The sequence below is a fragment of the Stegastes partitus genome, unplaced genomic scaffold (assembly GCF_000690725.1).
Source record: "Stegastes partitus isolate 25-593 unplaced genomic scaffold, Stegastes_partitus-1.0.2 Scaffold584, whole genome shotgun sequence".
Lineage (NCBI taxonomy): Eukaryota > Metazoa > Chordata > Actinopteri > Pomacentridae > Stegastes > Stegastes partitus.
This window is the reverse complement of record NW_007578315.1, coordinates 347,838-371,917: the sequence shown is the minus strand read 5'-3', so window position 1 is coordinate 371,917 and position 24,080 is coordinate 347,838. Positions and strand designations below refer to the sequence as shown.

The 24,080-nt window shown below is 40.5% G+C and overlaps 1 protein-coding gene across 1 annotated transcript in view; it reads right to left on the bottom strand.

Annotated features, from left to right (window-relative positions):
• The window catches only part of LOC103362569 (estrogen-related receptor gamma-like), a gene marked incomplete at its 3' end in the record, with an annotated part of 34,462 nt that extends 11,059 nt beyond the window's left edge, over nt 1–23,403 (bottom strand). The window contains exons 1-3 of the mRNA XM_008288955.1: nt 23,246–23,403; nt 10,871–11,295; nt 4,245–4,361 (exon numbers count right to left, since the gene is read on the bottom strand). Coding sequence (XP_008287177.1) covers nt 4,245–4,361; nt 10,871–11,295; nt 23,246–23,403 — 700 coding nt within the window. The remainder of the gene's footprint in view (nt 1–4,244; nt 4,362–10,870; nt 11,296–23,245) is intronic.
• Nucleotides 23,404–24,080: the final 677 nt, after the last annotated feature.

Below are 24,080 nucleotides of genomic sequence, written 5' to 3'. Positions count from 1 at the left end.
CAGCAGGTAATGTTCCTGAATGAAGGGTTTTTGTGTGTGTGTGAAGGATTGATTGTCTACTTTGATAAAATGCTCAGCCAGGTAGTGTAACCACGTCCTTTGTCATATGACACATTGGTCTCTACGGAGATGTATGTTATTATTAGTTCACTGTGAAAAGTCGAAAAGATGTAAAAAATATAAATAAATAAATACCTGACCAATCAAGACGCTCCTACGTCATTTCTTTTCTTTAAAAAACAGCTACATCAAAACAGATGCAGTGATTTACACAATGTTTTGAAGGTTTACAAGGTTTCAGATACAAGAAAAATAAATTCTATTCTGATTAGATTGTGATTCTTTATGGGTAATACTTTTGATGAGCGAAGTCCTTTCACTGAATTTTATCTGACACTCATGGATTCTATTCTGTTTTGAGTTGAGGGTCAGTTTTAAGAATAAAAAAATATGGGGATATTTAAAGAGATATTTAGTATCTAGCTACAGAATGTATAGTTTGTTTTTTAAATATAACAATTAAGCATATATAATAAGCTAATGCCTCTCACAGAGTAAAGCTTAGGTGAGGAAAAACATTCAGCTCCTTTATGCCAAACTGTTGACCATTTTACATTTTCTTTGGATTCATAAAGAATTAGGAAAAAACAAATGTATGTATCAATTTTCCAAATGACCTTTATTCATATGTAGAGTGGAACCCCCTGTATTAAATTCAGACCCTGCACAACAAATGGGGTGGCTGTGGTCTGTCATGTTGATATATAGATATGTGAGCCAATGTGTGTGTGCATGATGTATGTGTGTAGATCGGGGAAGCAGCGGCAACAAAAGGCAGCCATTTGTTTGCCTGCTCAGGTCAGAAACACACAAACACATGTCCCTCAGCTACATTGCTGCAAACATATCGCACATTCCTAAAAAAGAAAGAAAAAAAAAAGGAGTGGATTTATATTTTATTTTTTAAGATGTTTATAAGATTTAGGAGCTGGTCAGTCTCTCTGGTTATGTTTGCCTCCTCCAAAGCTCCTCACAGATAAACAAAGTTCAGGTAAGGAAAGTATTTACAACTTTTGTATTGATGGTAAATTATTAATATACATACTCCGGTGTAAATGAAGAGCCTTGTGTGACTTTATAGAGCAGGCTGATGTGGTCTCTGTGTCGAGCAGGAGGATGCAGCCTGAGCCGTGTAAACCGTGAGACCGTTGGAGCTGCCAATAATACATGCTATTACACGCGTGTACATGTGTGTTTGCGGCCACATGCACACATGCGAGACAAAACAGGAGATGAGACATGGGTTCTGCCTACGTCGGATCATCTGGGAGAACAAACGCTACGACAGCAGCTTCTTGAGAGTGAGCATGTGTGTGTGTGTGTGTCTTTTTGTGAGTGTGCAAGAAAAAAAAAGAAAGAAAAGAGACAGAGGAGAGCACTATTTTACACTGAAGTGAAAGTGGCTGGGATAAATCTGGATTCTGAAATTCATAATATAAAGTTTTCTTCCCTTTAACTACATTACTACAAACTACATTTAGCTCCAGTTTAAGTATAGTAGTGGCATGATGTCAATTGTTGGCACCAGCTTGTGATATATATTTTATTTAAGCCAGTTTTATGACCACAAATGTAGGATTTAGTCATAATTTTGCGATACATTAATAAATGTTTTTAGTGCGGTGTTAATTTATAATAAAGACATTTTTTTAGGAAGCACCGCCATGTTTGTACACTCAGACTTTTATGTACACAGTTTATTTTATTTTTTTGTTTTGTGGATGAAATTAATAAATTAAGTAGTAATATTTTTTTGTTTGGAAATCTTGTGAAGTCGTGAACCCACAAAGCGTTTGTGATAAAAGCTGAATTTTTATCCACATTACAGCTGCAGGCAGGAGTATTATGGCGCTGACAGGATACAGAGAACAGCGAGCGAAGAACACAATGGATGGACGCAAGACATAAAAGAAGCGTCAGAAACTGTACAATAATACCGAGTGGGAGAGCTGCAGGGAGAGACGAAGACAGGAATGGATGGAGGGAGGGCCGGCAGGCATCGGCCCAGGCACGCTCCCTGACCACTGTGAGGAAGGGGGCGTAGGCCAGGTCTCCCATCAATTACAACCTTGACCCTCCTCTCGTCTCCTTTCTCTCTCTCTCTCACACACTTTCTGCTTCATTCAACCATCCTCCCCCTGCCTCTCATCCTCCCTTGGTCCCTCTCCTCTGCTCCTATAAATCAATCTCTTCTCCCTCCCTGCCTCCCTCCCTCCCTTCCCCTAGGTTTCTCTCACCTCCCCCTCTGCCTCCCGCTCCCCTTCTTTCTCTCTATCAGCCCTCCTCTTCATCCCTCGCCACTCCTCTCCCTCTTTCATCGCTGGAAGTGCAGTGGGAGTAGAAAGGTCAGAGGTGGGCAGACAAGAGGGAGAGAAAGAGGCAAAAGGCAACGAGGGAGTGTGAAAATGAGAGAGTGAGTGTATTTAATCAAAGTGGTGTGGGGGCAGATAATATCTATTGTTTTTTTTTCTTCTTCTTACCTCTCTTTACTACTAAACAACTGCTGAGTGTTGCAATTCCTCTGTAATTTCTGTCTTCATCTCGTTTGGGTAAAGTGAAACGGGGATTTAGTCAGGGACTCTAAGCGGGTCTCTGTGTGAGTACACGACCTCATATAAACTATTCTAATGTAGCTAGCTTGTGTATTTCGAAGAGAAAGGTGAACATACACAGGGAAAGCAAGGAAGAGCAGGGATCAGTGTAAAGAGATGGAGTTAAAAAGCACAACAAAGAGAAACATAGTTGTAAACGCACACAGGGATGTACAAAGAATACAGAAATGTGAAGGCAACAAGAGGCATGTGATACAAATAAAAGAAAATAATTAAAAAATACTATATGTGGAACGAGTACTGACAATTTCTTGTGCATGTTACATGTAGCATTGTTCAACACCACTAATTCACTGTCATACTTCTGTGAATAAATTTGTTATATTTAGTGTAAAATATTGACACTATAGTCGATAAGGCTAAGCTGTATCTATGGCATACTTTCTGTTCTGGGAAAACCTTCCCTCAGAATCATCCTCCTAAAACAGTACAGTGTGCCTCTCTGTGTTATTGTATCTTCAGATAGAATAAACAGGTTTGTGCACACCACGTCCAGCCCAGGGGTACATGCTACAAAACGCTGGGTTGAGGCTGATAAAAGTTGCCGATCTTTTCATCAATGGCCAGGGGCCCGTTCTCCATACGCCACTTATAAGATCCAAGATCACCTGGCTGATCCTGGATCTGCTGATCCTGACTATGCTAATACGGTTTGTTCAGTTCTTTGAACCCACATCAGAATTTTAATTTACATAGCTAGATTGAATCATCTGAGATGACTGCACGCTCCCGTGATCACTGAGCACGGAAACCATGATCAACAATTCTGTGATTGGAGGGAAGACGGAAGACAGGGCTCAAATGTTCACCCCAGCAGAGGAAGAGCTTTGACTATAGGAATCTAGTGTGACAATTGGCAGTGAGAGTAATACTGAAAAAGAAAGGAAAGGTGGCAGACGTATTAAACATGTAAGTAATGAGGCTCCTATTAGTGAAACTGTTATTTTTATTGTGTGCTTTTCGAAAACAAAACAATAAAAAGAATTAAATGATATTACAGTATCAGAGGCAGCGGCAGGAAATGTTGTCACACTCCTGTCAGTAGGTCCAGTTTATGAGGTGCTACTAAATTGGGCCATATGTGTGAATTGTTCCCTCCTGACTTAAGCAGTTCATCTCTACAAGTAATGAGTCAGGGTTTGGTGAAGGATCTTGATGATTGTGCAATTTTCTCAAATGCTCTTCCTTTTACCAATTCACCAAATGCAACCGGTTCCTTCTGCAAAAATGACGCAGAGTTCAATGGTTGTGTGGATTTCTTCAAATGACTCCATTTAATCTGGTTTACACTGAGTAAACCTGTGCCTGAGCAGATTTGACCTTACAGATACATTGCCGAGACAGCCAACGACTCTTTCAAAGAACTGAGAAATCCGGGATCACACAAAATTATCATCAATTTAATCCAGCTAAAATGTTAATCCATGTTCAAACAACGGGCCCCTGGTCTGTTTTAAGTTAATACAGCACTAACTGAAAATTACTGTCAGGTATAGTGTATCTAATAGACTTTAAAATGCCACATGTAGCACAGTTAACAGAGAAAGATAAGGAAGAGACCTTTTCCCTTACCCTCCCTCAGCATGCCCACAGTCAGACACTTCATGAAGCGGCAGGCCTGGCACGACTTGCGTCTCCTCTTGGTGATCTCGCACTCATTGGTGGCTGGACAGCTGTACTCAATGTTGCCTGTGGCATGTAGACATGTTGGAGGAAGACAGAAAGGAAGGTTTCATTTCAGTTACAGACACAGAGAGGTAGTCAGACAAGCTGTATGCAGGACATCCTGATAAACACTGACAAATGGACAGAAACAGAAATAGAGTATATTTTAATACAGATTGATAAACTGACACAGACAAAATGTATAGTTGCAGGTAAAAACAGACGCATGTATCTTGACTTCAGATTTTTAACCAGCCCTGTGTTGGTACATTGACCATATACAGGGAAAGCAAGTCTTTTCAATGGACCACAATAGGCAGTCAATCTGCTTCCTTGTTGACTTTTGATTTTTTGATAAGTAATATATCAATGGCTGTTTAAAAGACAGACATAGAAATGCATTAGTGTATGTGTCCACTAAGGCGATGTCTGTGCGTGTTAAATGACAATACATAGGAAGTACATGTGTAGCAGCTGAGATTGCGTGACAAGCTGGAGGACAGGCGGCGACAGTCGGATGCAGATCTAAGGTTAAGATTATTAACTCATGTAAGTCTATTACCGTCACAACTCTGGCCAACAACAACAACACCGTAAGTGTAAGCCGAATACCACTTTTACCTTCATTTAAAGAGTGTCCGACTGTTTCTTCTGCCTTTGTTGTGGGTGGTTTAGCTCCCAACTAAGATGTAACATTTATACTAATACATTCAATAATGCGATGACATCTTAATTTTGCTCCTCACTTTTTATTTTTTTTATTTTACCATACTTATTTTTTTATATTTATATCTTCCTACTACTATAATGTCATGTCCTTTGTCCTCTGTATTTTTCAACCTTTGTATTTTATGTCGAAATGAATATTTTCTTACCATCTGCTGTGCCCAATACGGCTGTTCTCATTTCTTTTTATTGTTCCCTCTTTTATTAGTTTTCTCATTTTCAGCTTCACTCTCCTCCATTTCTACTCATTTCCTCCACTTAGTAATGTGCTTCCCCCCAGTTCAGCGGAAAGCACAGCTATGGATTTGCTGCAACAGTTTAGGCTGGTACAGACTTGTCCAGCTTGTTTCTATATTCAGAAAGGTTTATTTATCAGTACTAAGAACTGTGTTCGCATATGAAACAAAGAAAAAAAACAAAACCTTTTCTCTTCCTCCCATGCCCACCTGACAACTACAGTACCCCAGTAAGCCAATACATCTCCCACTGAAACAGAGTAAACAGTGATTACTATTGACTGCTGCTGTGGAGAGGATGTTTTCTCATTACTGGGCTGATTAAGGAGCTAGTTAGCTTGGAAAGAGGCTAAATGCACAAACACTTCCTAATGGGTAACAAGATACCCATTAATTGGCCTTGTTAGTTAAAGTAAAGGCTAAACATGCTAAATGCTCAGGGAACCCTTACAGTCTAATGGACAGTACTGATGGGACTAGTTAGCTAATACTCAACCTTTACATACTGATGATACAGGAGGAGCAGATTAATTCTGCAATTAAGAGAGACACTTACTTAGCAGTGAGGCTAAATGTGCTAATGACACGGAGTCTGCATGGGTTAATGGGTAGTCAGTAAAAGGCTTTGTTATTCACGCAAGCCCCGCTAAATGGATAACTGCAGTAAAGACCCACTTACAGGGCTGGTACCACGAAGACTAAACACGCTAAACCCCCAGTCAAAAAAAAAAAAAAAAAGTGGAGAGCGACACATGCTGAGTGCTACACTGGAAGTGGGTGTTAACAGGCAATAATAATAATGATGCCTTTTACAATTAGTTGTTGAATAAAGTGACACCGGTGACAGAAATAACATCAGTGACACTTCAGTTTAAAGTACCACAACTAAAAGAGGATCATGGGCAAGTAGTTGTTGTTACAGTCTTATAACACATATTCAGTGGGTATACATCCAACAGGCCCAAGTATCACAAGGTGTGATATAGAAATATGGAACTTATGTGTCACCTTGCTGTATACTCTTTCTGTGCACAGACACAGACACAAACGCTGGGCTGGTATAGGAAAGGAATTAGAATAGAAGGGTTTAGACCACAATGTCATAGTTCTCTGTGCATGTGTGTGTCTTGATTTCTGTCTTTATGTGTCTTATTGTGCACTGGTGTGAGCTTAGACTAGAGAGGTTCCTGGAGGCTCCTGTGTGTAACACATGGGCTTGTATGTGTTTGTGTGAAAAAGGGGGGGATATATGAGGGCCTTAAATCCCCTGCAATCTCCTTTGAGATGTGTGTACTTGTCCACCTGCTGCATGACAATTGACCACTATTGTACAGACTGTGTAATATGAATGTCAGTGTGTTTTGGCCTTCCGTCCTCTTTGTGCTGAATTTCTTTTCGCCTCTCCTAACGCTATACCTCTAACCCCCCTCCCCTAAGTACTTTTTCAGTCTTTGTACCATGGTTTTTCATAAAATACTTTTAACTGGAGAGCACCTGAACCACAGTTGAATCCAACACACTGTAAATGCTGCACATTGTATGCTCTTAGCTCAGGATGCCCCATAACACTTTACACCAAATTATGTACACATGCAATTGTGCAAAGCTATATTACTATTGTGGAACTTGTTTATTTATCCAGGAATCTTGAAGACATTATAAGAGGAGATTTCTGTATATTTCCTTCTCTGCGGACCATCCTCCACCTATTTCGCTATACCTCTCAGTCATTCCTTTGCTCTACATCGCTATCACCTTTCCCATCTTCCTCTTTCTTGCTCTCCTCCACCTTTCTTTTTAACTCTTGTTGCCTCTCTCTTTCAATTTCATCGCCCCGTACCTCCCTCTCCCATACTTTGCCCTCCTCCTCACTCCCCTTTATCCCCCTCTCTCAATAAGGGAGTGATAGATGCAGGTTGTCAGGTGTCGCTGGACTGACGCCACAGAAACAGCAGCTGCCAGAGCCACTTCCTCCACGCTGCGACACACACATGCACAAACACACCAGCACACACATACCGCTAATTCCTTCCTACATCCATGTGCCCAGTCCGCCCTTTCCCTTCTCCCCTCTTTCCCTCATTCCTCGTCTCAACTTACTGTTCATCTGCATCTCTCCTCTCCTCTCCTCTCCTCTCCTCTCCTCTCCTCTCCTCTCATCCCTGTCCAGCTGGAGGTGTTTTTTTGGTGATTACCTGCGGTTTTATTGGCTAATGGGTTGAAACATACCAATATGTCTGCCGCTGCCCATCTGAGGCTGGCCCTGCTTTCCTGCCAGGACACACACACTAACACACAACCACGCATAAACAAGAATGTGTGCACAGACATGCGCGTAAACTTGCACCCATTTACGTTCGGAGGAACACACACACACCACACACACAGACACACACACACATAGCCCACACACAGACACATAACATCCACACTGTCTGGGGACGAGTTTGCCGTGTGTGGTAGCCAAAGATAATATCATGACCCATTTGTTCCGGTGGATCCAAGAATGCTCAGTCTGCATCCAAACAAACATTAACAGTGGTACTGTAGCACAAACACTGACAAAAGAAACTGAAGTCTCTTCCTATAGAGTCAGTGCAGTAGTAGACTTGCACACTGAAGTAAAGTTGTGTTCATTCAAGCTTAAGAATTTACAAACTTCATGTTAATTTTGATGAAATAAAGTACAACAACAATGAACATAGTTTGGTTAACTGAGCCCATAATACGAGGATGGGGATGTCTTTTTAAAATGAATAGTAATTCCACTTGAGCATGTGTTTTTTTTGCTTGTGTTTCATTTTTCAGTATAGCCTACTATTATTCTCCATTACAACGACCCGGTGACTAGTTTTTCCAATGTCTTGATTCATAATCTCCAACTTTCACTTTCCTTATGTGCAACATATCCACAACAGGAGAGGGGAGGATAACAAATACACATGAAAATGAAGACACCAGAGAGCGACAGAGCTTTGTTTTAAAGCTACTGAAGGTCATAGTCAAAGGAGACCCTACTGTCAACACAGCATCATACCTATGTGTTCTCTCTCTATTGTATTTAATCTGTACCAGTGTCCTAACCCAGGTAACCTTTAACAAGCCTTGTAGATGAAATGAGGCATGTGGAATTGGTTAACTATTTGACATCGCCGCTATGACAGATGAATTAGGGGTTAAACCTATACACAGAATGATTAAAAGGTCATGTGTGTGACAGTCTATTCATGTGTGTTGGTTTCCATGTTTGAACGCGATTCTATGAGTTTGTGTTTGTGTGTGTGTGTGTGTGTGTGTGTTTGTCTGCCTTTATCTCTGCATGTGTGTGCTCCAATCTATTTGTCAGGATTGCACTGTGTCGCGATCTCATCCCATAATAAACACATACAGGTCATCTCTAGGTAGTGGTGACCATCTAGTGAATGTAAGACTTCCAACCCCTCCCCATTTTCCTGTCTCTCTCTGTCTCTGGGGCTTTACTGGGAAAGCTGCTTATCGGAGGCAAAAGAAAGCAGCGACAGATAGGTGGATGGATGGAAAGGCAGATAGATGAATCCTGTCTGATATGACTGACTGACTGACTGACTCAATGGATCGATGACGACCGGCTGGCTGACTGGTAGCTTGGTTATTGCAGCGGCAGACTAACTGACAAGAGGGCTGTCCTGCTCACTGATGGGCCTGATTAGTGAGATATTCAGAGGTTCATCAGTTGCTAACCGACTATTTGAATAGGTGGAAAGTGTCATGGTGTTCCTAATATAAAATATAATTACTTTTTTCTGACCTAAAATTACCGACTTATGGCTTCTGGGTTATTAAAAGAAAAGGATTGGTGAGAAAACCCATATTTATTATTGTGGAAAAAATTCAATGAAAAACATCAAAACCAACAATGAACTGATTCTACAAACATGATTTGTCTTCCCCTGTACATGTGTTAACCTCTAGTCAAAATGTACTTTTTTGCTGCTGTAAATACTATCTAGCATGCAAAAGCAGTGACTGAAAAAGTTTAACAATGCTTGCTAACACTGCCCAGTGTTTAGGAAATAGTCACTTATATAAATCTTGATTTAACAAACAGTACGTATGTATTTGAGACCTGTTTTTGAAGATTGATGTCTTGTTAAAGCGGCTGATTGACTCAGACGGACTGAGCTGGATTCTATTGACAGACAGATTAGCACTCTGCTGGTTTTGATGTGTTTATAGGAATTGTTTGTTTTTCTAGAATATCACCAGTTTTTATTTTAGTTCTTCACCTTTGATGCTACTTTGGTATAGAATGACATCTCACTGTGACATGAAATATGGAAACTGTCATAAAACTCTGTGTAATCATTAACTGAGGAGTACATTTTGTGCTACATTTGTAAGATAACTACAATGACATTACACCTATTGTACATGTTTTGAAACTTGGTTGTTAAACAGTGTGGGCCAGTGAACAAGTGGCTAACTAGCTGGCTTGCTTTATAGCAAACTGGTTGTCAGACTGACCTATACTGTGTGTACAAGGGTAAAGGAAGAATGTAATGGTGATCAAGGTAAGAGTTGAGTATTAATTGAATAGCTTCAAAATCTGTAGAGCCAATTTGAAATACCTGTGCACTTCCTGGGCTACTTCTAGCCCTAACAAGAGATGAGCAAAGGATTACTGAGCCTAATTCCTGGTACTCTTCTCATCATGTGGATTATTGCTCTATCCCTTCTCTCCTTTTCCCCCTAACCTGAACTGCTGACCCCTAGAAACGACCTCTGACCTTACCTTAACACTACGTTATCTGCTAGACAACAGGCTTATAGCTAACACTCTTACTGTGAAGCATAAGCAGCTAGACCTGGGAATGCAAATACGACCAGGAAATTATTCTTTGCTGTTTATGAAGAAGAGGTCAAGGTTGAAGGTGAAAGTAGGGGTGATGTTTGAGAGATGACTGCATGTCTATAAGCGTGTGCACACGCATGCATGATGGATCGAGAAATGGTGAAGGAGAAAGAAAAAATAGGCTGTGTGGGCGTCCTGGTGGCTCACTTAGCAGACAGAGGAGGAGACATGTGCCTTATAAAAATCTGGGTTTACATGTGGCCTGGGGCTTTTATCATATGTCCTAGATGTAGCTTGTAGGTGTATATGCATGTGTCTGTGCATTTCATTTGAAACTGAAAAAAGTACGTATATTTATGTCACCACACTTAGGTTTTAGGTGCTCTATATGCAGGATTAGTCTGAAAGATTGTGCATTTCTGAGGAGCCTATTTAGTTCAATATGCAGAGGATTATGCTTACCTTCAACCTCTGACCTTGTGTGTCTGCAACCAACCCTGTAATGTTTTCCTGTGATGTCTCTATGATCTTTTTAATATGCTAACAGAGCTTCACGAATGCAAAATTGGAAGAAATTAAAGTAACAGTTTTTAACAAAAATAATCAACATAGACATCCACATGTTCTGTTACAGAGGCTGACGGGAGTGTTGAGCTAGAGAGAAATACGACACACAGACAGAAATACAGACAAAAAAACAGAGAGATAATTGAAGACACCAAGTAAAAATGGAAGCCAACCTTGGATGGTGCGCTTGAAGAAGGCCTTGCAGGCCTCACAGGATGCCACTCCATAGTGGTACCCTGACGCAATGTCCCCGCACACCAGACACAACCTCTTGGGCATGGAATTCAACATGTACTCGCACTTAATTTGCGAATCTTCCCCAATAGTTGATGAACAGTCCTCATAACGCTTTGATCCAGGGCCACCAGCAGGTCCGAGGGGCCCTGCGTTGGAGCCATAAAGGCTTGGGGAGTCTAAGCCGTTGGGGTGGCCGTTCATCGTGGACGAATATGAGCCTGAGGCGTCACTGGAGCCACCAGGGGAGTGATGGTTTAGACTGTCAGTCAGGGAGGCAGGACTAGACGGTTCAGTCTTTATATAAGAGGACGGACAATTGGATTCTAGGTGACGCTCCTTACTGGACATTCTGCAGAGAAGCCTGTGTGGGTGAGACAGGGACAAATAGAAGAAGAGGAAGAAAAGTATTACAATAACATGTTTAAAAGAAGGATGTTTATAAAGAAAAGAGACAAAACCAAAAGGGGGGAAAGTTAGAGGAAATACAGAATAAGACAAGGAAAATTAAGGATACAGTAGAATGATGTTTAATCAAGTCTAGTCATAGCAATCATTATTTCATTGTCACATTTCCTCACTGTCATTATCTATGATGGATTTATGTTCTTTTATATAGTCACATTTAAGAAAAGTCACTGGGAAAAATATGCCAAGAAAGAGAGCAAAAGTGCTAAATTCAAGAAGGGATTGTGGTTTATTAAAGAAACCATGTGTAAGAGAGTAGCAGAGAGGCATCCATAGCAGCACATCGTCACACAAACACATTCACATGCTCGGGGCCGAGGTCATCCGTCACTCTCCAGTCAATAGCAGCTTGTTCTACATGAAGGTAATCAGTAAGCAGCCCCTCTGCTGCTCAGTCATCCCAAAGACAGCCCATACACACAGACACCGATTCATACATGGTCATATTCAAGCACAGTGACACATGAGGTTTGAGAAGTTAGCAGGATCCGAACAACACAAAACACTATATGCATAAAAAAAAACATAAAAAACTAAACAAACAAAAAAGAAGTAAATCTGTAATCAGTGCCAGGGTATCACTGTCGTCCTCTCCTCATCTTTTGTTCTGCTTCTCCCTTCCTAGACTCTACCTCCTTTCCTTTCTCCCTCGCTCCTCTCCTGCTTCCTCTCCCTAAGGAGGCTGACTGGTGTCTTGTTAATGGCAGTTGTAATTAACAGCTATCTTCTCTCTGTCCATATCTTCCCATCCTTCCCTTTGTCTACCTTACTATCTATCTGCCTGTCTTCCTATCACTTCCTTTTCACTGCCATCTCTCTCTCTCTCTCTTCTTCTATCTCTGCCCACTCTCTCTTTCTCTTCCTCTACGCATTACTACTCTCTGTCCCTCTAACCCTGCCCTCCCTCCCTTCTCTGTCTTTTCATTGTTAAAGGCAGAAAGCACAAAAGGGGTTTTTAATTAAGGCAGGATGCTGCTAAACGAGGGGCTTCTAAAGTCCAGTCGGCCTGTAAAAGATCCCCGTTCTACAGGGACCCATAAAACACAGACAGTGCCTTGACGGAGAATGGAGAGCTGTTCGGGTGGGGGAATGAAGAATGGATATAGACAGGAAAACAGATAGGCAGACAGGCAGACAGCTAAAGCAAAAGACAGACAAAATGAGAGGAAGAAAAAAAAAAAAGAGTTGCAGGAGCTACAATGACTGATGATAGCCAACTGACAGACAGCAGTTTTGGATCAAATTGTTTGGTTTTTAATGTGCAGCAGAGCTTTAATGTGTTTGATGTGCAGAAAGATGAGACAAAGCTGTTCCTCTCTCCCTTTCACCAAAGCTACAAATGCACCGAGAGGCAAAAAAAAAAAAGAAAAGAAACACTCCTTCCTAAAAATGCTGTGCTTTTTTTTTTCTTTTATTCAGTCACTTTTTCCTTTCATAAAGTGATGTGACATTTATGATGTAGAATACTTTGGCCTTTTTCACCCTTTTCATCATATATTTTATTCCCCCCACCTCTCCTTCCCTCCCCTCCCTTGCAGGTTCTTCTAATTCAGTGACTCCATTAATCGTGGCTTTGTGGTATTCACCAATGTCTATAAATCCATTTATCTGATGCTAAGGTGTGCCTTTAGTTTGGAATGAGAGGGACATTGTGAGAAAGGTTTGGACACAAATCAAGAAAGAGGAGAGGAGGTAAAAAAAAAAAAAAGGGGACAGAGAGAGTGGACGCAGAAGGGAAGGGAACACATATAAGCTGCTGGAATAAGCGAAAAGGAAAAAAAAAAATGTAAATGTGAGGAAGAGTGATGAGAAGGAAAGAGATCACACAGGGTAGCCCATGTTCTAGCAGAGGGAGAGAAAACACAGTGGTGACAGAAAAAAAAAAAAGAGAGTAGACCCATTTAAGTAGATGATGTGATGGTGATGATTTAATCTCTCCTTTTTCACTCTTTATGCTCTTTTGTGCCCCCTCCTTTCGACCGTCAATCCCTCTGAGTACCATTAAGTGAAAGAGTTTAAGTGCCAAAAGATCTCAGGCGCTTTTTTCCTTCTCTCTCAAATTCTCATCTATCTATCTTTCCATTCACCATCCCGGTCTCTTCTCCCTCTCTTTTCCTCTGTCGCGTCTCTTTCTCCCTCCCTCTCTCTCTCTCTCACATCTTTTCTCGGTGCTCTCTCGCTCTCTCTCTCTCGCTCTGCTTATAAATGAAAAATAATGGCAGTCGAAGGGGGAGGAATAAAAAGAATAAAAAAAAAAAAAAAAGAAGAAGAAGACATGCGTGCAGAGAAGAGGAGTAGAGGAAAGAAGATTAAGAAATCACAGCCAGTGCGCTGTGCCGAGCGAGAGGTTGAATGCATTTATGTATGTATGTTATCAGTATAATTATGGTGCTATGTAGCGACGGCTCAGTGCTGAAAGAGCAGTCTTATTGTGCCTGTCTGCTCTTCAGATGAGTGCCAAGAGAGAAAGAAGTGGTTGGGTCTTATACATTTTTTTTTTTTTTTATCAATTCTTTATGTTTTTAAGGTGTTTAAAGAAATTTATATGAAGTGGAAAAGGCTTGTTTCTCTTTCTTTTCGTATATTCACAGGGGGCTCAGAGGTGTGAACAGTGTGTTAGGAGATGATTACAGTTAATACACAAAGAAGAGCAATAATCAGACTTTGGCGTGTTTGGTTAATTCTGTTACAGAAAACGGTATTACATGTTATTTTCTCTTTGCCATCTGAAGCATTTTTTTACGCTTCAGTGGAAGAACAGCTTATTAAAACATTGCCACCGAGTCAAATAATTAACAGATAAGCTGATTGAACAACTAAAGGTGTTCAGCTTGTTCTCGAATTGTCTTAAATTATCGCAATCTATCAACACAGGTTTTACTAAATTTGGGGAAATGGCAAACTTATTTTTTATCTCTAAAATAATAACTCAGAATAAAGCTGATTCATTTGGGTTTACAGGTTTGTGTTTCAGGATTAAAGCCAAAGACAAAATTGCCCTCACATACAATGTTTGCAACACCAACTTCAAAGTGAAAAAAGCAGCTGTTCAGTCCCATCGCAGGCATCAGAAATGCGGCGGGCCTACTTACATTATGTGTCACTTACTGTGGGACAACACACACACACACACCAGAAAGATTACCACTTTTCCTTGTCTCCATTTCCGAGTCGATCCCTGTCATTTTCTCTTTCTCTTCATTCCTATTTCTTTTTTCATTTCTCACTTCTTGAAGGAACGCACAATGACTCATGAAAGAGAGATAAATATGTGGAGGCATGGAGAGGAAAAAAAAAACAGAACGGTGTGCGTGAAAAAAGAAAGAAAGGAAAAAAGAAAGTAGTTTTTTTTTCTTTTTTCTGTGTGTGTTTTGAAGGAAGGTGGGCCACTTTAGTATGACAAGCTGTCATTAGAGCGGTAGGCTGATGCAGTGGCCTGACAACTGGCAGGGACAAACATACAATCATCGTATTAGAGCAACTACTCTCTGCCTCACTCTGTGCCTCGGTGGTGTTTGCTGTGCGCTCCTTCAGTCTGTGCTTCTTCGTGCACCCGCACTCTTTTATTATATACAATCTTTGTACAACCGCCTCGCTAGATGGCAGCCATAAACACAAACTGATCCTCAAATAACTCCAAACTGTTTTAACCCACCCCCTCTGGGTTACAGGAGCAAAGAGGGGAGAGCAAAGAGAGTTTTACAGCTGCCTTTTTAGTCATTTAAACATATTCTTGACATTACTGCAGCAGAAATCTCTCATTTGTTCATAGCCTGCTGCCATGAAAAAGTGTTGTTATAACAAATAAAAATGGTCAAACAACCAAAATACAGTATCATAAGTTACAGAGATATTGTGTGCAGCCAGGATGTTACCATTTACTGCTTAAAATCTGCTTTTAAAATGTTTCTTACTCCATTAATATCAAACAAGCTGCATTTGACCACACCTTGATGAACCGAGGTGTAAAGGAATGAAGCCTCTTACTGGCTTGACAACATTTTCAAAAGCAAATTCCTATGGAAAAACACTAAAAATGAGAAAGAGGAATAAGAAGAAAGGCCGAAAACAGAGAGGAAGGAGAAGTGGTACCAATAGAGACAGAGAAGGGAGAAGTGCTGACAATGTAGCTACCACGGGTTGGCTAATACCTTTCCATCACACCAAGCATTGTGCTCTCAATGCTGATAAGAACACACAGTCCAATAAGCAAAAAGAAAAAAAAAAAAAAAAAAAAAAAAAAGAGAAAGAGAGAGAAAACCTTACACAATTCTATCTAGATGATACTGGCAATGCTTTGCGAGGGAGAGAACGTGAAGGAAGGATGGAAGACATAAAAGAAAATACACTGAATTAAAGAATGGAGTAAGGAGGGGAATAGGAGCGAAATGCATTTACATTTCGATAGTCAAATGAATAGAATGATTTCATCAATAGACTGAATTGCTTTTCCAGCCCTCACACTCCTCTGTTTGTTTTTCTTTCTTTGCTCCATTTCTCTCTCCATTTTAAACACTCTTCTATCTGTGAAGGGTGTTGAACTGCTTGTCAGCTTGTTAGCTTGATACAGTAGCGCGTGTGCACAAAAACACATGTAAGCTTGACTTGTTAACTGCACACATCAATTCAAAAAGAGCAGGTTACTGCTGTTGCTGTTAAACAATTACAGCAAGGACACATTTTCTGTTTTCTGGTGGCTGAAACCGACACACATACGCACACACACGCGTACACAACAAAACCTAGTGTGTGTAATTTCTTCCGCAGTTTTTGTGTTGAACGTGTGTTTTTACATGCACCTTGTGCACGATGACTGCATAGTTAAAAGGCAGAGAAATGGATCTCAGGAGAAAAAAATAAGTCTGAGTGCTTCTGTGAAGTGTTGCTGTGGGTCCATGTGTGTGGGTGCGTTTAGCTCCACAGAATCACAGTGTGTCAATGATTATAGTTGTTTTCAGGGACAAAAATGAATAAAATAAAAAAAAATAAAAACTCCAACAGCGACAGTCAATCTAAACCACTCTCCCTCCTACTGGGCTCTCGCTCGCCCTCTCTTTCCTGCTCTTTCTGGGTCTCAGTCTTTCTCTCTCTCTGTCGTCGTTTCTACTTCTCGCACACAGACACCCTCTATCATTGCTTCTCTCTCTTGCTGGTGCATCCACACCCCGTCACACACACCACCTTACACCCCACTCAACACACACACACACACACCAGGGAGCAGATCAATTGTTACAGTGTTAGTCGGGCAGGAAACCTGTAATTCACTTCATTGGCTGCAGAATAAACCCCTGATTACATACAATCAATGTGATAATGGCTAAAACACATTCTGCCCAATGGGCTGTTGGGCTGTAAAGACTGGCAGAGGAGAGGAAATGTGAGTGTGTGTGTCTATATTCCTGCGTGTGTGTGAGAGTTAAGACACTATAACTCCTTCTAGGTATGAATCTTAATGTGACAAACAAAGACACAGTTTCCACATACAGTTCACAAACACACACAGACACATGTGTGAAATGAACTGGGGGAGACTTACAGGGACACACTGGTGTGGCTAAAGCTGTTAGAATGTATCCTGGGGTTTATAAAGTTTACACACAGACACACACACACACACACACACATACTAGATGTGAATGGATAAACAGTGGGAGGCAGCACATGCAGGGCAATCTCAGCCAAACACTATTGATTAAGAATTATGTACTTTTCAAACTGCAAACTATTCAGGAATTTCATGTTGAGTCTGGTTATATCAATACTTTTCATGTGTCTTCAATCGTCACAGTGCTGATAAAACAATTTCAAGTGCCTTCACCGCCCTGCTTTGATTCTAGTCCCTCATTTAATTCCAAAAATTTGGAGGGATTTCTTTTTTCCTTCTTTAGTCCTAAGTGGTTTTGTATGAGGCGTGATTTAGATGTGAGAGTCTCGCTGTGTTGGTGTGGTTATTTAAGTGGAAAGATATGAAGAGGGTGAACCTGTTCAGGGCAAAAAAATGTAAGGCAGTGCACCACTAACCTGCTGTGTGTGTGTGTGTGTGTGTGTGTGTGTGTGTGTGTGTGTGTGTGTGTGTGTGTGTGTCAGATGGGAATCTTGATGATTTAGGTCATTTTCTTGCGGAGCAGTAGCTGATAAGTGTGTTGCTGCCAGGCACTATCTTTGTCACCATGTCTCTCTCTCTCTCTCTCTCTTTCCTTACCTCTCCCTTTGCCTCTCTTTCTCCCCCCTTTATCTGCTGTGTGTCATTGTGTTTGTAAGGGTGGTTGTCTACAGTAAGAACAGTGCTTCAAATCTCTAGAACAGCTCAGCTCCATCCAGTGCGCAACATATCAGTTAACACAGACCGTCTGTTAACTATATTCAAAATATTTATTCGCTAAATACACAAATACATAAACTACTGCCAATTAGATTTCTACTTCAGTTCTGTAGTATTTAGGGACTTCAGCAGACGGTATTGCATACTGTGTTCTTGTAGTGACCTCCAGCCTTTTACTGGGAAGGATAAAGAGTGGAAATCAATAAAATTACAGGAAGCATTCTCTTGTTAGGTAAAGCTGTGAGAGAAGATACAGGATGTGGTAATTTACTAATCCTTCTTTCAATGAAAATATGCAATCAACGATATATACATACATGTTTTATGTGTTTATTAATTAAATCCATATTCATTCACATGATATCGTTTGTGCAGGGATGTAAAGGATACAAATTGTGGCCTGTCTCCTTATAAAAGAAAGGTCACTGATCAAGGTTAGCGTTCTTCTCTTTTTCTATGTGTGCATGTGTGGATTAGCGGTGGTATCGCTTAGCATTAAGTGTGCAACACTCCTTCCAAACACTTACTGACACTTGCCGTTGTCGCTGACACGCATGCATTGAAACTCACACCCAAACGCACATATGCACACACTCGACCATTTCTGTACGATGAGATGTGCAGCTCTCCTGCTGCTTCTCTCACACGGACACAGACAGAGGCCCGGCAAAGGTGCTGTATCAAATGAAATTGCACAGAAGTGTAATAAAAAAAAGTGTTTAAAAAACAAAATATCCCCCATCGGATTAAAAGCACATTTTATTAAGCAGATGGTGAAAGAGGATTTCCACTCTAGTAAATATGACAGGGCTTTCAAATGTGACATGGGAGGCAGAGGTAGAGAGAGAGAGAGAGAGGGGAGGGGAGGACGAGAGAAAGAGACAAGGAGGGAATGGGAAAAAGAGCGCAATGCTGCAAAAGAGGGGAAAGAGGGAGAGTGTGTGAGAGAATGAGGGGAAAAAGTGGAATAAATGGGGGAAAAGAAATCTGGGAGAGGAGAGGAGAGGAGAGGAGAGGAGACACAAGTGAGTAGAGCGTCAAAGCTGCATTCTTTAAGCAGATCAGATTTGGGGAAATTGGGCTGTCACTACAGGATTGTGATGATTTACACCTATCCATCACAGGGAGAGCGAGCGAAGCAGAGCCAGAGTATGTACAATAATGCACAGCAGCTGTACAAATGGAGGAAATCCATCCTAAACAGGTGCCATTCACTGCTTACTTTTCCATTTTCGATTTAATATTCTGCAAATAATACATTTAGAAAAAGGAAGGCCATATTTAATACGATGTAAAGCTTACTAATATATATATATAACAGAGAATCAGCCAGTTCATTACTTTTACTACACGATTACATTAACTGAGTGGTGCTGAGTCACAAAAAGAAAGCAAAAGTAATAGATTAGGACTTCAAATACATTTTATTTACTCCAGATGTTACCCAAATGAATTTAATAAAAAATCTGAAAGCCAGATCCAACCAGTGTAAACACATTTTACAACTGCACATTTTGACCTGCCACAAGCTGCTGTTGACACTCGTCTCCTCAGCCTCCTCGCCTGATCTTCCCTCTCTTTCCCCCCACGCCCTCGTTCCTCCCCCTCTCCCTCCCGTCACTGCTGGCTGATGCACCTTACAGCCTCGCTCTTGGACCATCTGTTAGGGAATCTAATTCACATCCAGTCATAATCAGGTTTGCTGGAGTGCCCACTGTCTCTGCCCATCTCTGTCTCTCTGTCTGTCTCTGCCTGCCTCTTTCTGTCTATTTTATTTTCTGTCTTTGATTGTCAGTTGTTACTTTTTCCATTTTTCTCCTCTCCCTGCTCCGTGCCGTTGGGAGTGTTTCACGACAGCCTGTCTGAATTTAATTTTGCGTATTTGGTCACATTATCAACATCTTTCTCTTTACTTCCCCGTCATTTTATTTAGTAAATTATAAACATAAATCAGCAGACTGGGATGCATGAACTGCAATAAAAAGGAAAACTAATTGATCTTATCAAGGTTTTTGAACAATTTAGTAGTAATATAGTCCATCAACATCTTAGCAGTATTACCTTCACTTCCGTATGATTTTAAATGTTTTCCTACACTTTCCTAAAAACTCATCGTCTTCACAAACTAATTCAAATGACAAAGATTTAACTGCTGCTTCAGCAATTTGATGGTAAAACAACTTATAAGCATTAAGCGACATTGCTTTGAAAATGTGAGGCGCTGTCTCGACACCACATCTTAATTGTACATGTTTACGTGAGTGTATATGTGCGTGTTTGCCCATGATTGAGAATAAGGCGCGCTGAGGTGAAGGGGGTGGAAGTTAATGAGAGGTGAGTGTCTGAAACCCCCCCTCTTCCTCTCTCTCTCTCTTTTTCTCTCTCTCGCTCGCTCTCTCTGCTCCTGCAGTAATCCTCTTCTATAAATCTGCAATCCAATCAGCGTTGTCCACACTTACACACACACTCTCCCTCACACACACACACACACACACACACTTACAAACACACACAGAGCTGTTGGGAGGCCCATCTGTGTGTTAAGGCAATCTGCTTTATCATTATGATTACATTGGGCTCAGTTTACAGCAAAGTGTGTGTGTGTGTATTCAAGCGCATCCTTGCTGCCTGACATTAATCACATTCCCATGGTTTGATGGCCTAAATAAAAAGAGGAATAATATTGTTGCTGTCCAATGAAAACGGCAGATCTCCAAAAACGCATCGGGAATTTCTTCACAATTCAGGAAACTTTAGATGTGAGAGAAGGCTTCAAGAAACAAATGAACGTTTTTCACTCTGTCACCACGTTTGATAGATTTTATAAGGACTTTGTGATACGAGGATGGATTGTCACTTTTAGTCTTTGTTAAAAAAACGTTATCAATCTGTAATAATCTAATAATTATCATGACAAACATATGTGTATGTGTGTGTGTTTGTGCGCAGGCATGTGTGTGTGTGTGTGTGTGTCTGTGTGAGGGAGAGTGTGTAAATAAATCGCCACCAAATCCCATCAATGCTGCTGGAGGTCACACATCCTGAGGAAATGTTCATGTGATCTTATGCCGCATGTGTGCCTTCGATAAAGTGCTCTTTTAGCGGTGTGTGTATGTGGAAATATTTTACGTACATGCGTGTGTTGGTAGTGTTTGAGTTCAGGTAAGGTGACTTTATAATTTCATCATAACTATTTAATATTTATTTAGTTTTAAGACCCTCCAGCAAAAAAATAAAAGATTTTGAATTTTTGTCTTGATTATTATTTTTATTATTATTATTGTATTGAAGTATCTCAGCAGAAGTGTTGAGATGAAAACTGAAGCTGTCAGATTCAGCTCGTATTTTCATTGTTATGATCTCCCAACTGGGGAAACCATTGCGTCATGTCTGCAGCTTGGTTCTGTTTTGGCAGTAAAAATAACTACAGCAATATCAGTGGCAGTTTGGTTTAACTTGGTCCAAAACGTGAAGCAATGCAGGGGAAATAATGCCTCCCACCTGGGAGTGTAGTGTGTGTGTGTGTGTGTGTGTGTGTGTGTGAGTCTATATGTGTGTGAGAATGCAGTGTGTGACTTTAAGCCATGGCGTGACTTCCTAGCCCCTGGCAAACCTTTACACCTCTCATCACCAGACCGTACTGTCTGCCAACATACACACACACATACGCACAGACAACTCACATTGTGCTACCAACACTCCTCTTGGTGATTGGCTGAGGGTCTGCGTGAGAATGGCATGCCAGACCTCTAATTGGCTTGACCCAGACTAACCCTAAAATCCTATTGGACTAAGACTTCCCAGTCTACAGTGTGGAACAGGAACACTATCACACCCACACACAGCCACCCACCCACCCACACACACACACACACACACACACACACACACACACACTTTAAGGGCTTTGCAAAAGCCTAACAATGCACTAATCAATCGTGTTCTGATAGGCTGGGCAGTACCACAGCAACAATAACATCATAAATGACAGTAACGTTTATAAAGACAACCATGTCAGTCAGATCATGCAGGAGAACATTGTTTGGTCACAAAAGCTAATATTCAAAGAGTAAAGATGTGATCCCTGAAAAAAAAAGTGTAAAGCAACAAAGAGATAAAGTTTTGGAAATCCAACTGTCTGTTAGACAAGTATCTAATATTGTCTGTTCAAATTCCTATCAGAGATTGGTGAAGTCACAGGTGAGGAAACATTGAACAAAATATAAATACAGATTGCACTGCATATGCATGCATTATCCTCATTTTATAGAAAACACATAGGTACTAAAAAGGTTTTGCAATCTGGGCATGTGTCTCTATCGCTTATCGAGAGAAACTTTCAATTATTAAAACACAGAAAGAGAAAGCGGCAGAGAGGGAGCAGGAATAAGAAGAGAGAGAACGTGTGCCTGTACTTCATGCGTGACGCATTTCCTCTGTTTTAACATGAAACAAGCAGCATATTTACAGTTTATGTTCCTAAAATAGACCAGTGTAGGCCTCAGCAACAACAACACTGACTCAGAACTGGTTCCACTGGAGAACTTTAAAGTAAAATATGGAGAAATAACAGTAAGAGAGATAGAGGTAGCCTGAGTATAACTGTTTTTTTTTAAATTGACATATTTGCCTTTCTACATGTTTGAAACAAGTTGGGAGCTAAAACATTGTTCACAAACACACACACACATAAACACATACATAAACACACGTACAAACAATTACTGATAACAGGCAGATAATGAAGCCTTTTCTCCTCACTTTAGTTTTATTATAGTATTATTTATTTATATGTTTTTCTTTTCAGCACGTTTAAAATTAACGCTGTTTATCAAAATGCAAGATAAATACAGAGTGGAAGTTCAATCTGAGACTGGGCCGCACTATGGAGAACCGCTCCTCGATGCCTATTGTCACTGATGCTCAGAGATAAATGATATCACGAGTAATTACGAGAAATCTCCATAGAGGGTGGATTTTAAAATACAAAAAAATCTCATCAAAAACTAGGAGAAAATACAGACTGCTAACCTGTTGTTGGTTATAGTTTAACAGGTTTTGCAGAAATTGTGTCTCCTGCACATCGTAACACAAACACAGGCAGTTAAACGGCTGATCGAATCAAGTGTTTTAGCAGAAAATGCAAAAAAAAAATTTCAAACTCGAGCTAAACAAAAAGGAAACTTAGTCTGATATGAACAGGAAATAAATACATGCAAACACACACACACATACAAAGTGCCTCTTCTTACATTTGAATATATCCTTTAAAAAAAGCTGCTTCTCTCAGTGCAATTTTGCAAACACATGCATGCCACTAAAAACACTGGTACACTGGTAAAAACACTTTTCAAAATCCTTCCCCTTTCTATCTTTTTCAGATGAGGATAATAGAGGTCACATGGGACGTTTGTGGGAATCTGAACCTAACAGATTCATAGATTCTCAGTCACTTTTCATTTGTGTATTTCACTCTGCATCTCTGCTTCGTGTCTCTGGCCTTCTCGTCATTGTGTCTTACCTGGGGTTGTAGAGGGCATGTGCGTCTCTCATGTGGTTGGCCTCCAGTGGATCGTAGCTCTGGTGCATTCTCCAGGCGCCAGCGCCGCATTTACCATAAGTTGACTTGGAATTATCTTCACTGCTGCTGTTCACCAATGGCCCCTTCGATAAGTTCATTCTGCGGGCAGCGACAGAGTGAGAAGAGAAAAAAAAAAGGATGGCATGAAAATATGGACGGTACAATTAAGAAGGATAGAAAAGCAGCAGGTAGGAATCTTCTCGGATGTTCCTTGGGGGATGCTGATCGAGAATCAAATTATTTTAGTCTCAACTTAAAGTTCTTGAAATGTAAATAAGCAAGGTAAACACAGGAACTAATAGTTTAAAGGCATAGAAAAAGTGGAATAAACATTGCAATACAAATTTAGATAAAACTGAAAAAATGTTTAATAAAATAGAAACGGTTTTAAATAAGGCTACCAACTTTCGTCCTCTTGTGTTTAATTCTGAATCACTAAACATTAACTATTTATTAGTGTCACAATCTAGTTTCCTGTCTCAGTTCAAATGGAGAATAAAAACTGAACAAAGACGTTAACATCACTAAGTGCTGTACAAATAATCTTTCAAAATTTAAAAAAATAAAAAATGACTTTAGTTGAAAACACTGACGGGGATTTTTAAAAAAAGTGTAAAGTGTAAAGAAAAAAGTTAAAAAACAAACAAAAGTTGGTTTTACAGTAAGTTTAGTGTTAGACAAATGAATTGGCTGGATGATATAAATGTAGTTAACAGACGCACACATTCATACACACTCAGTTTGCGTGTTCGCCCTCAGTTCATGTACGACACAG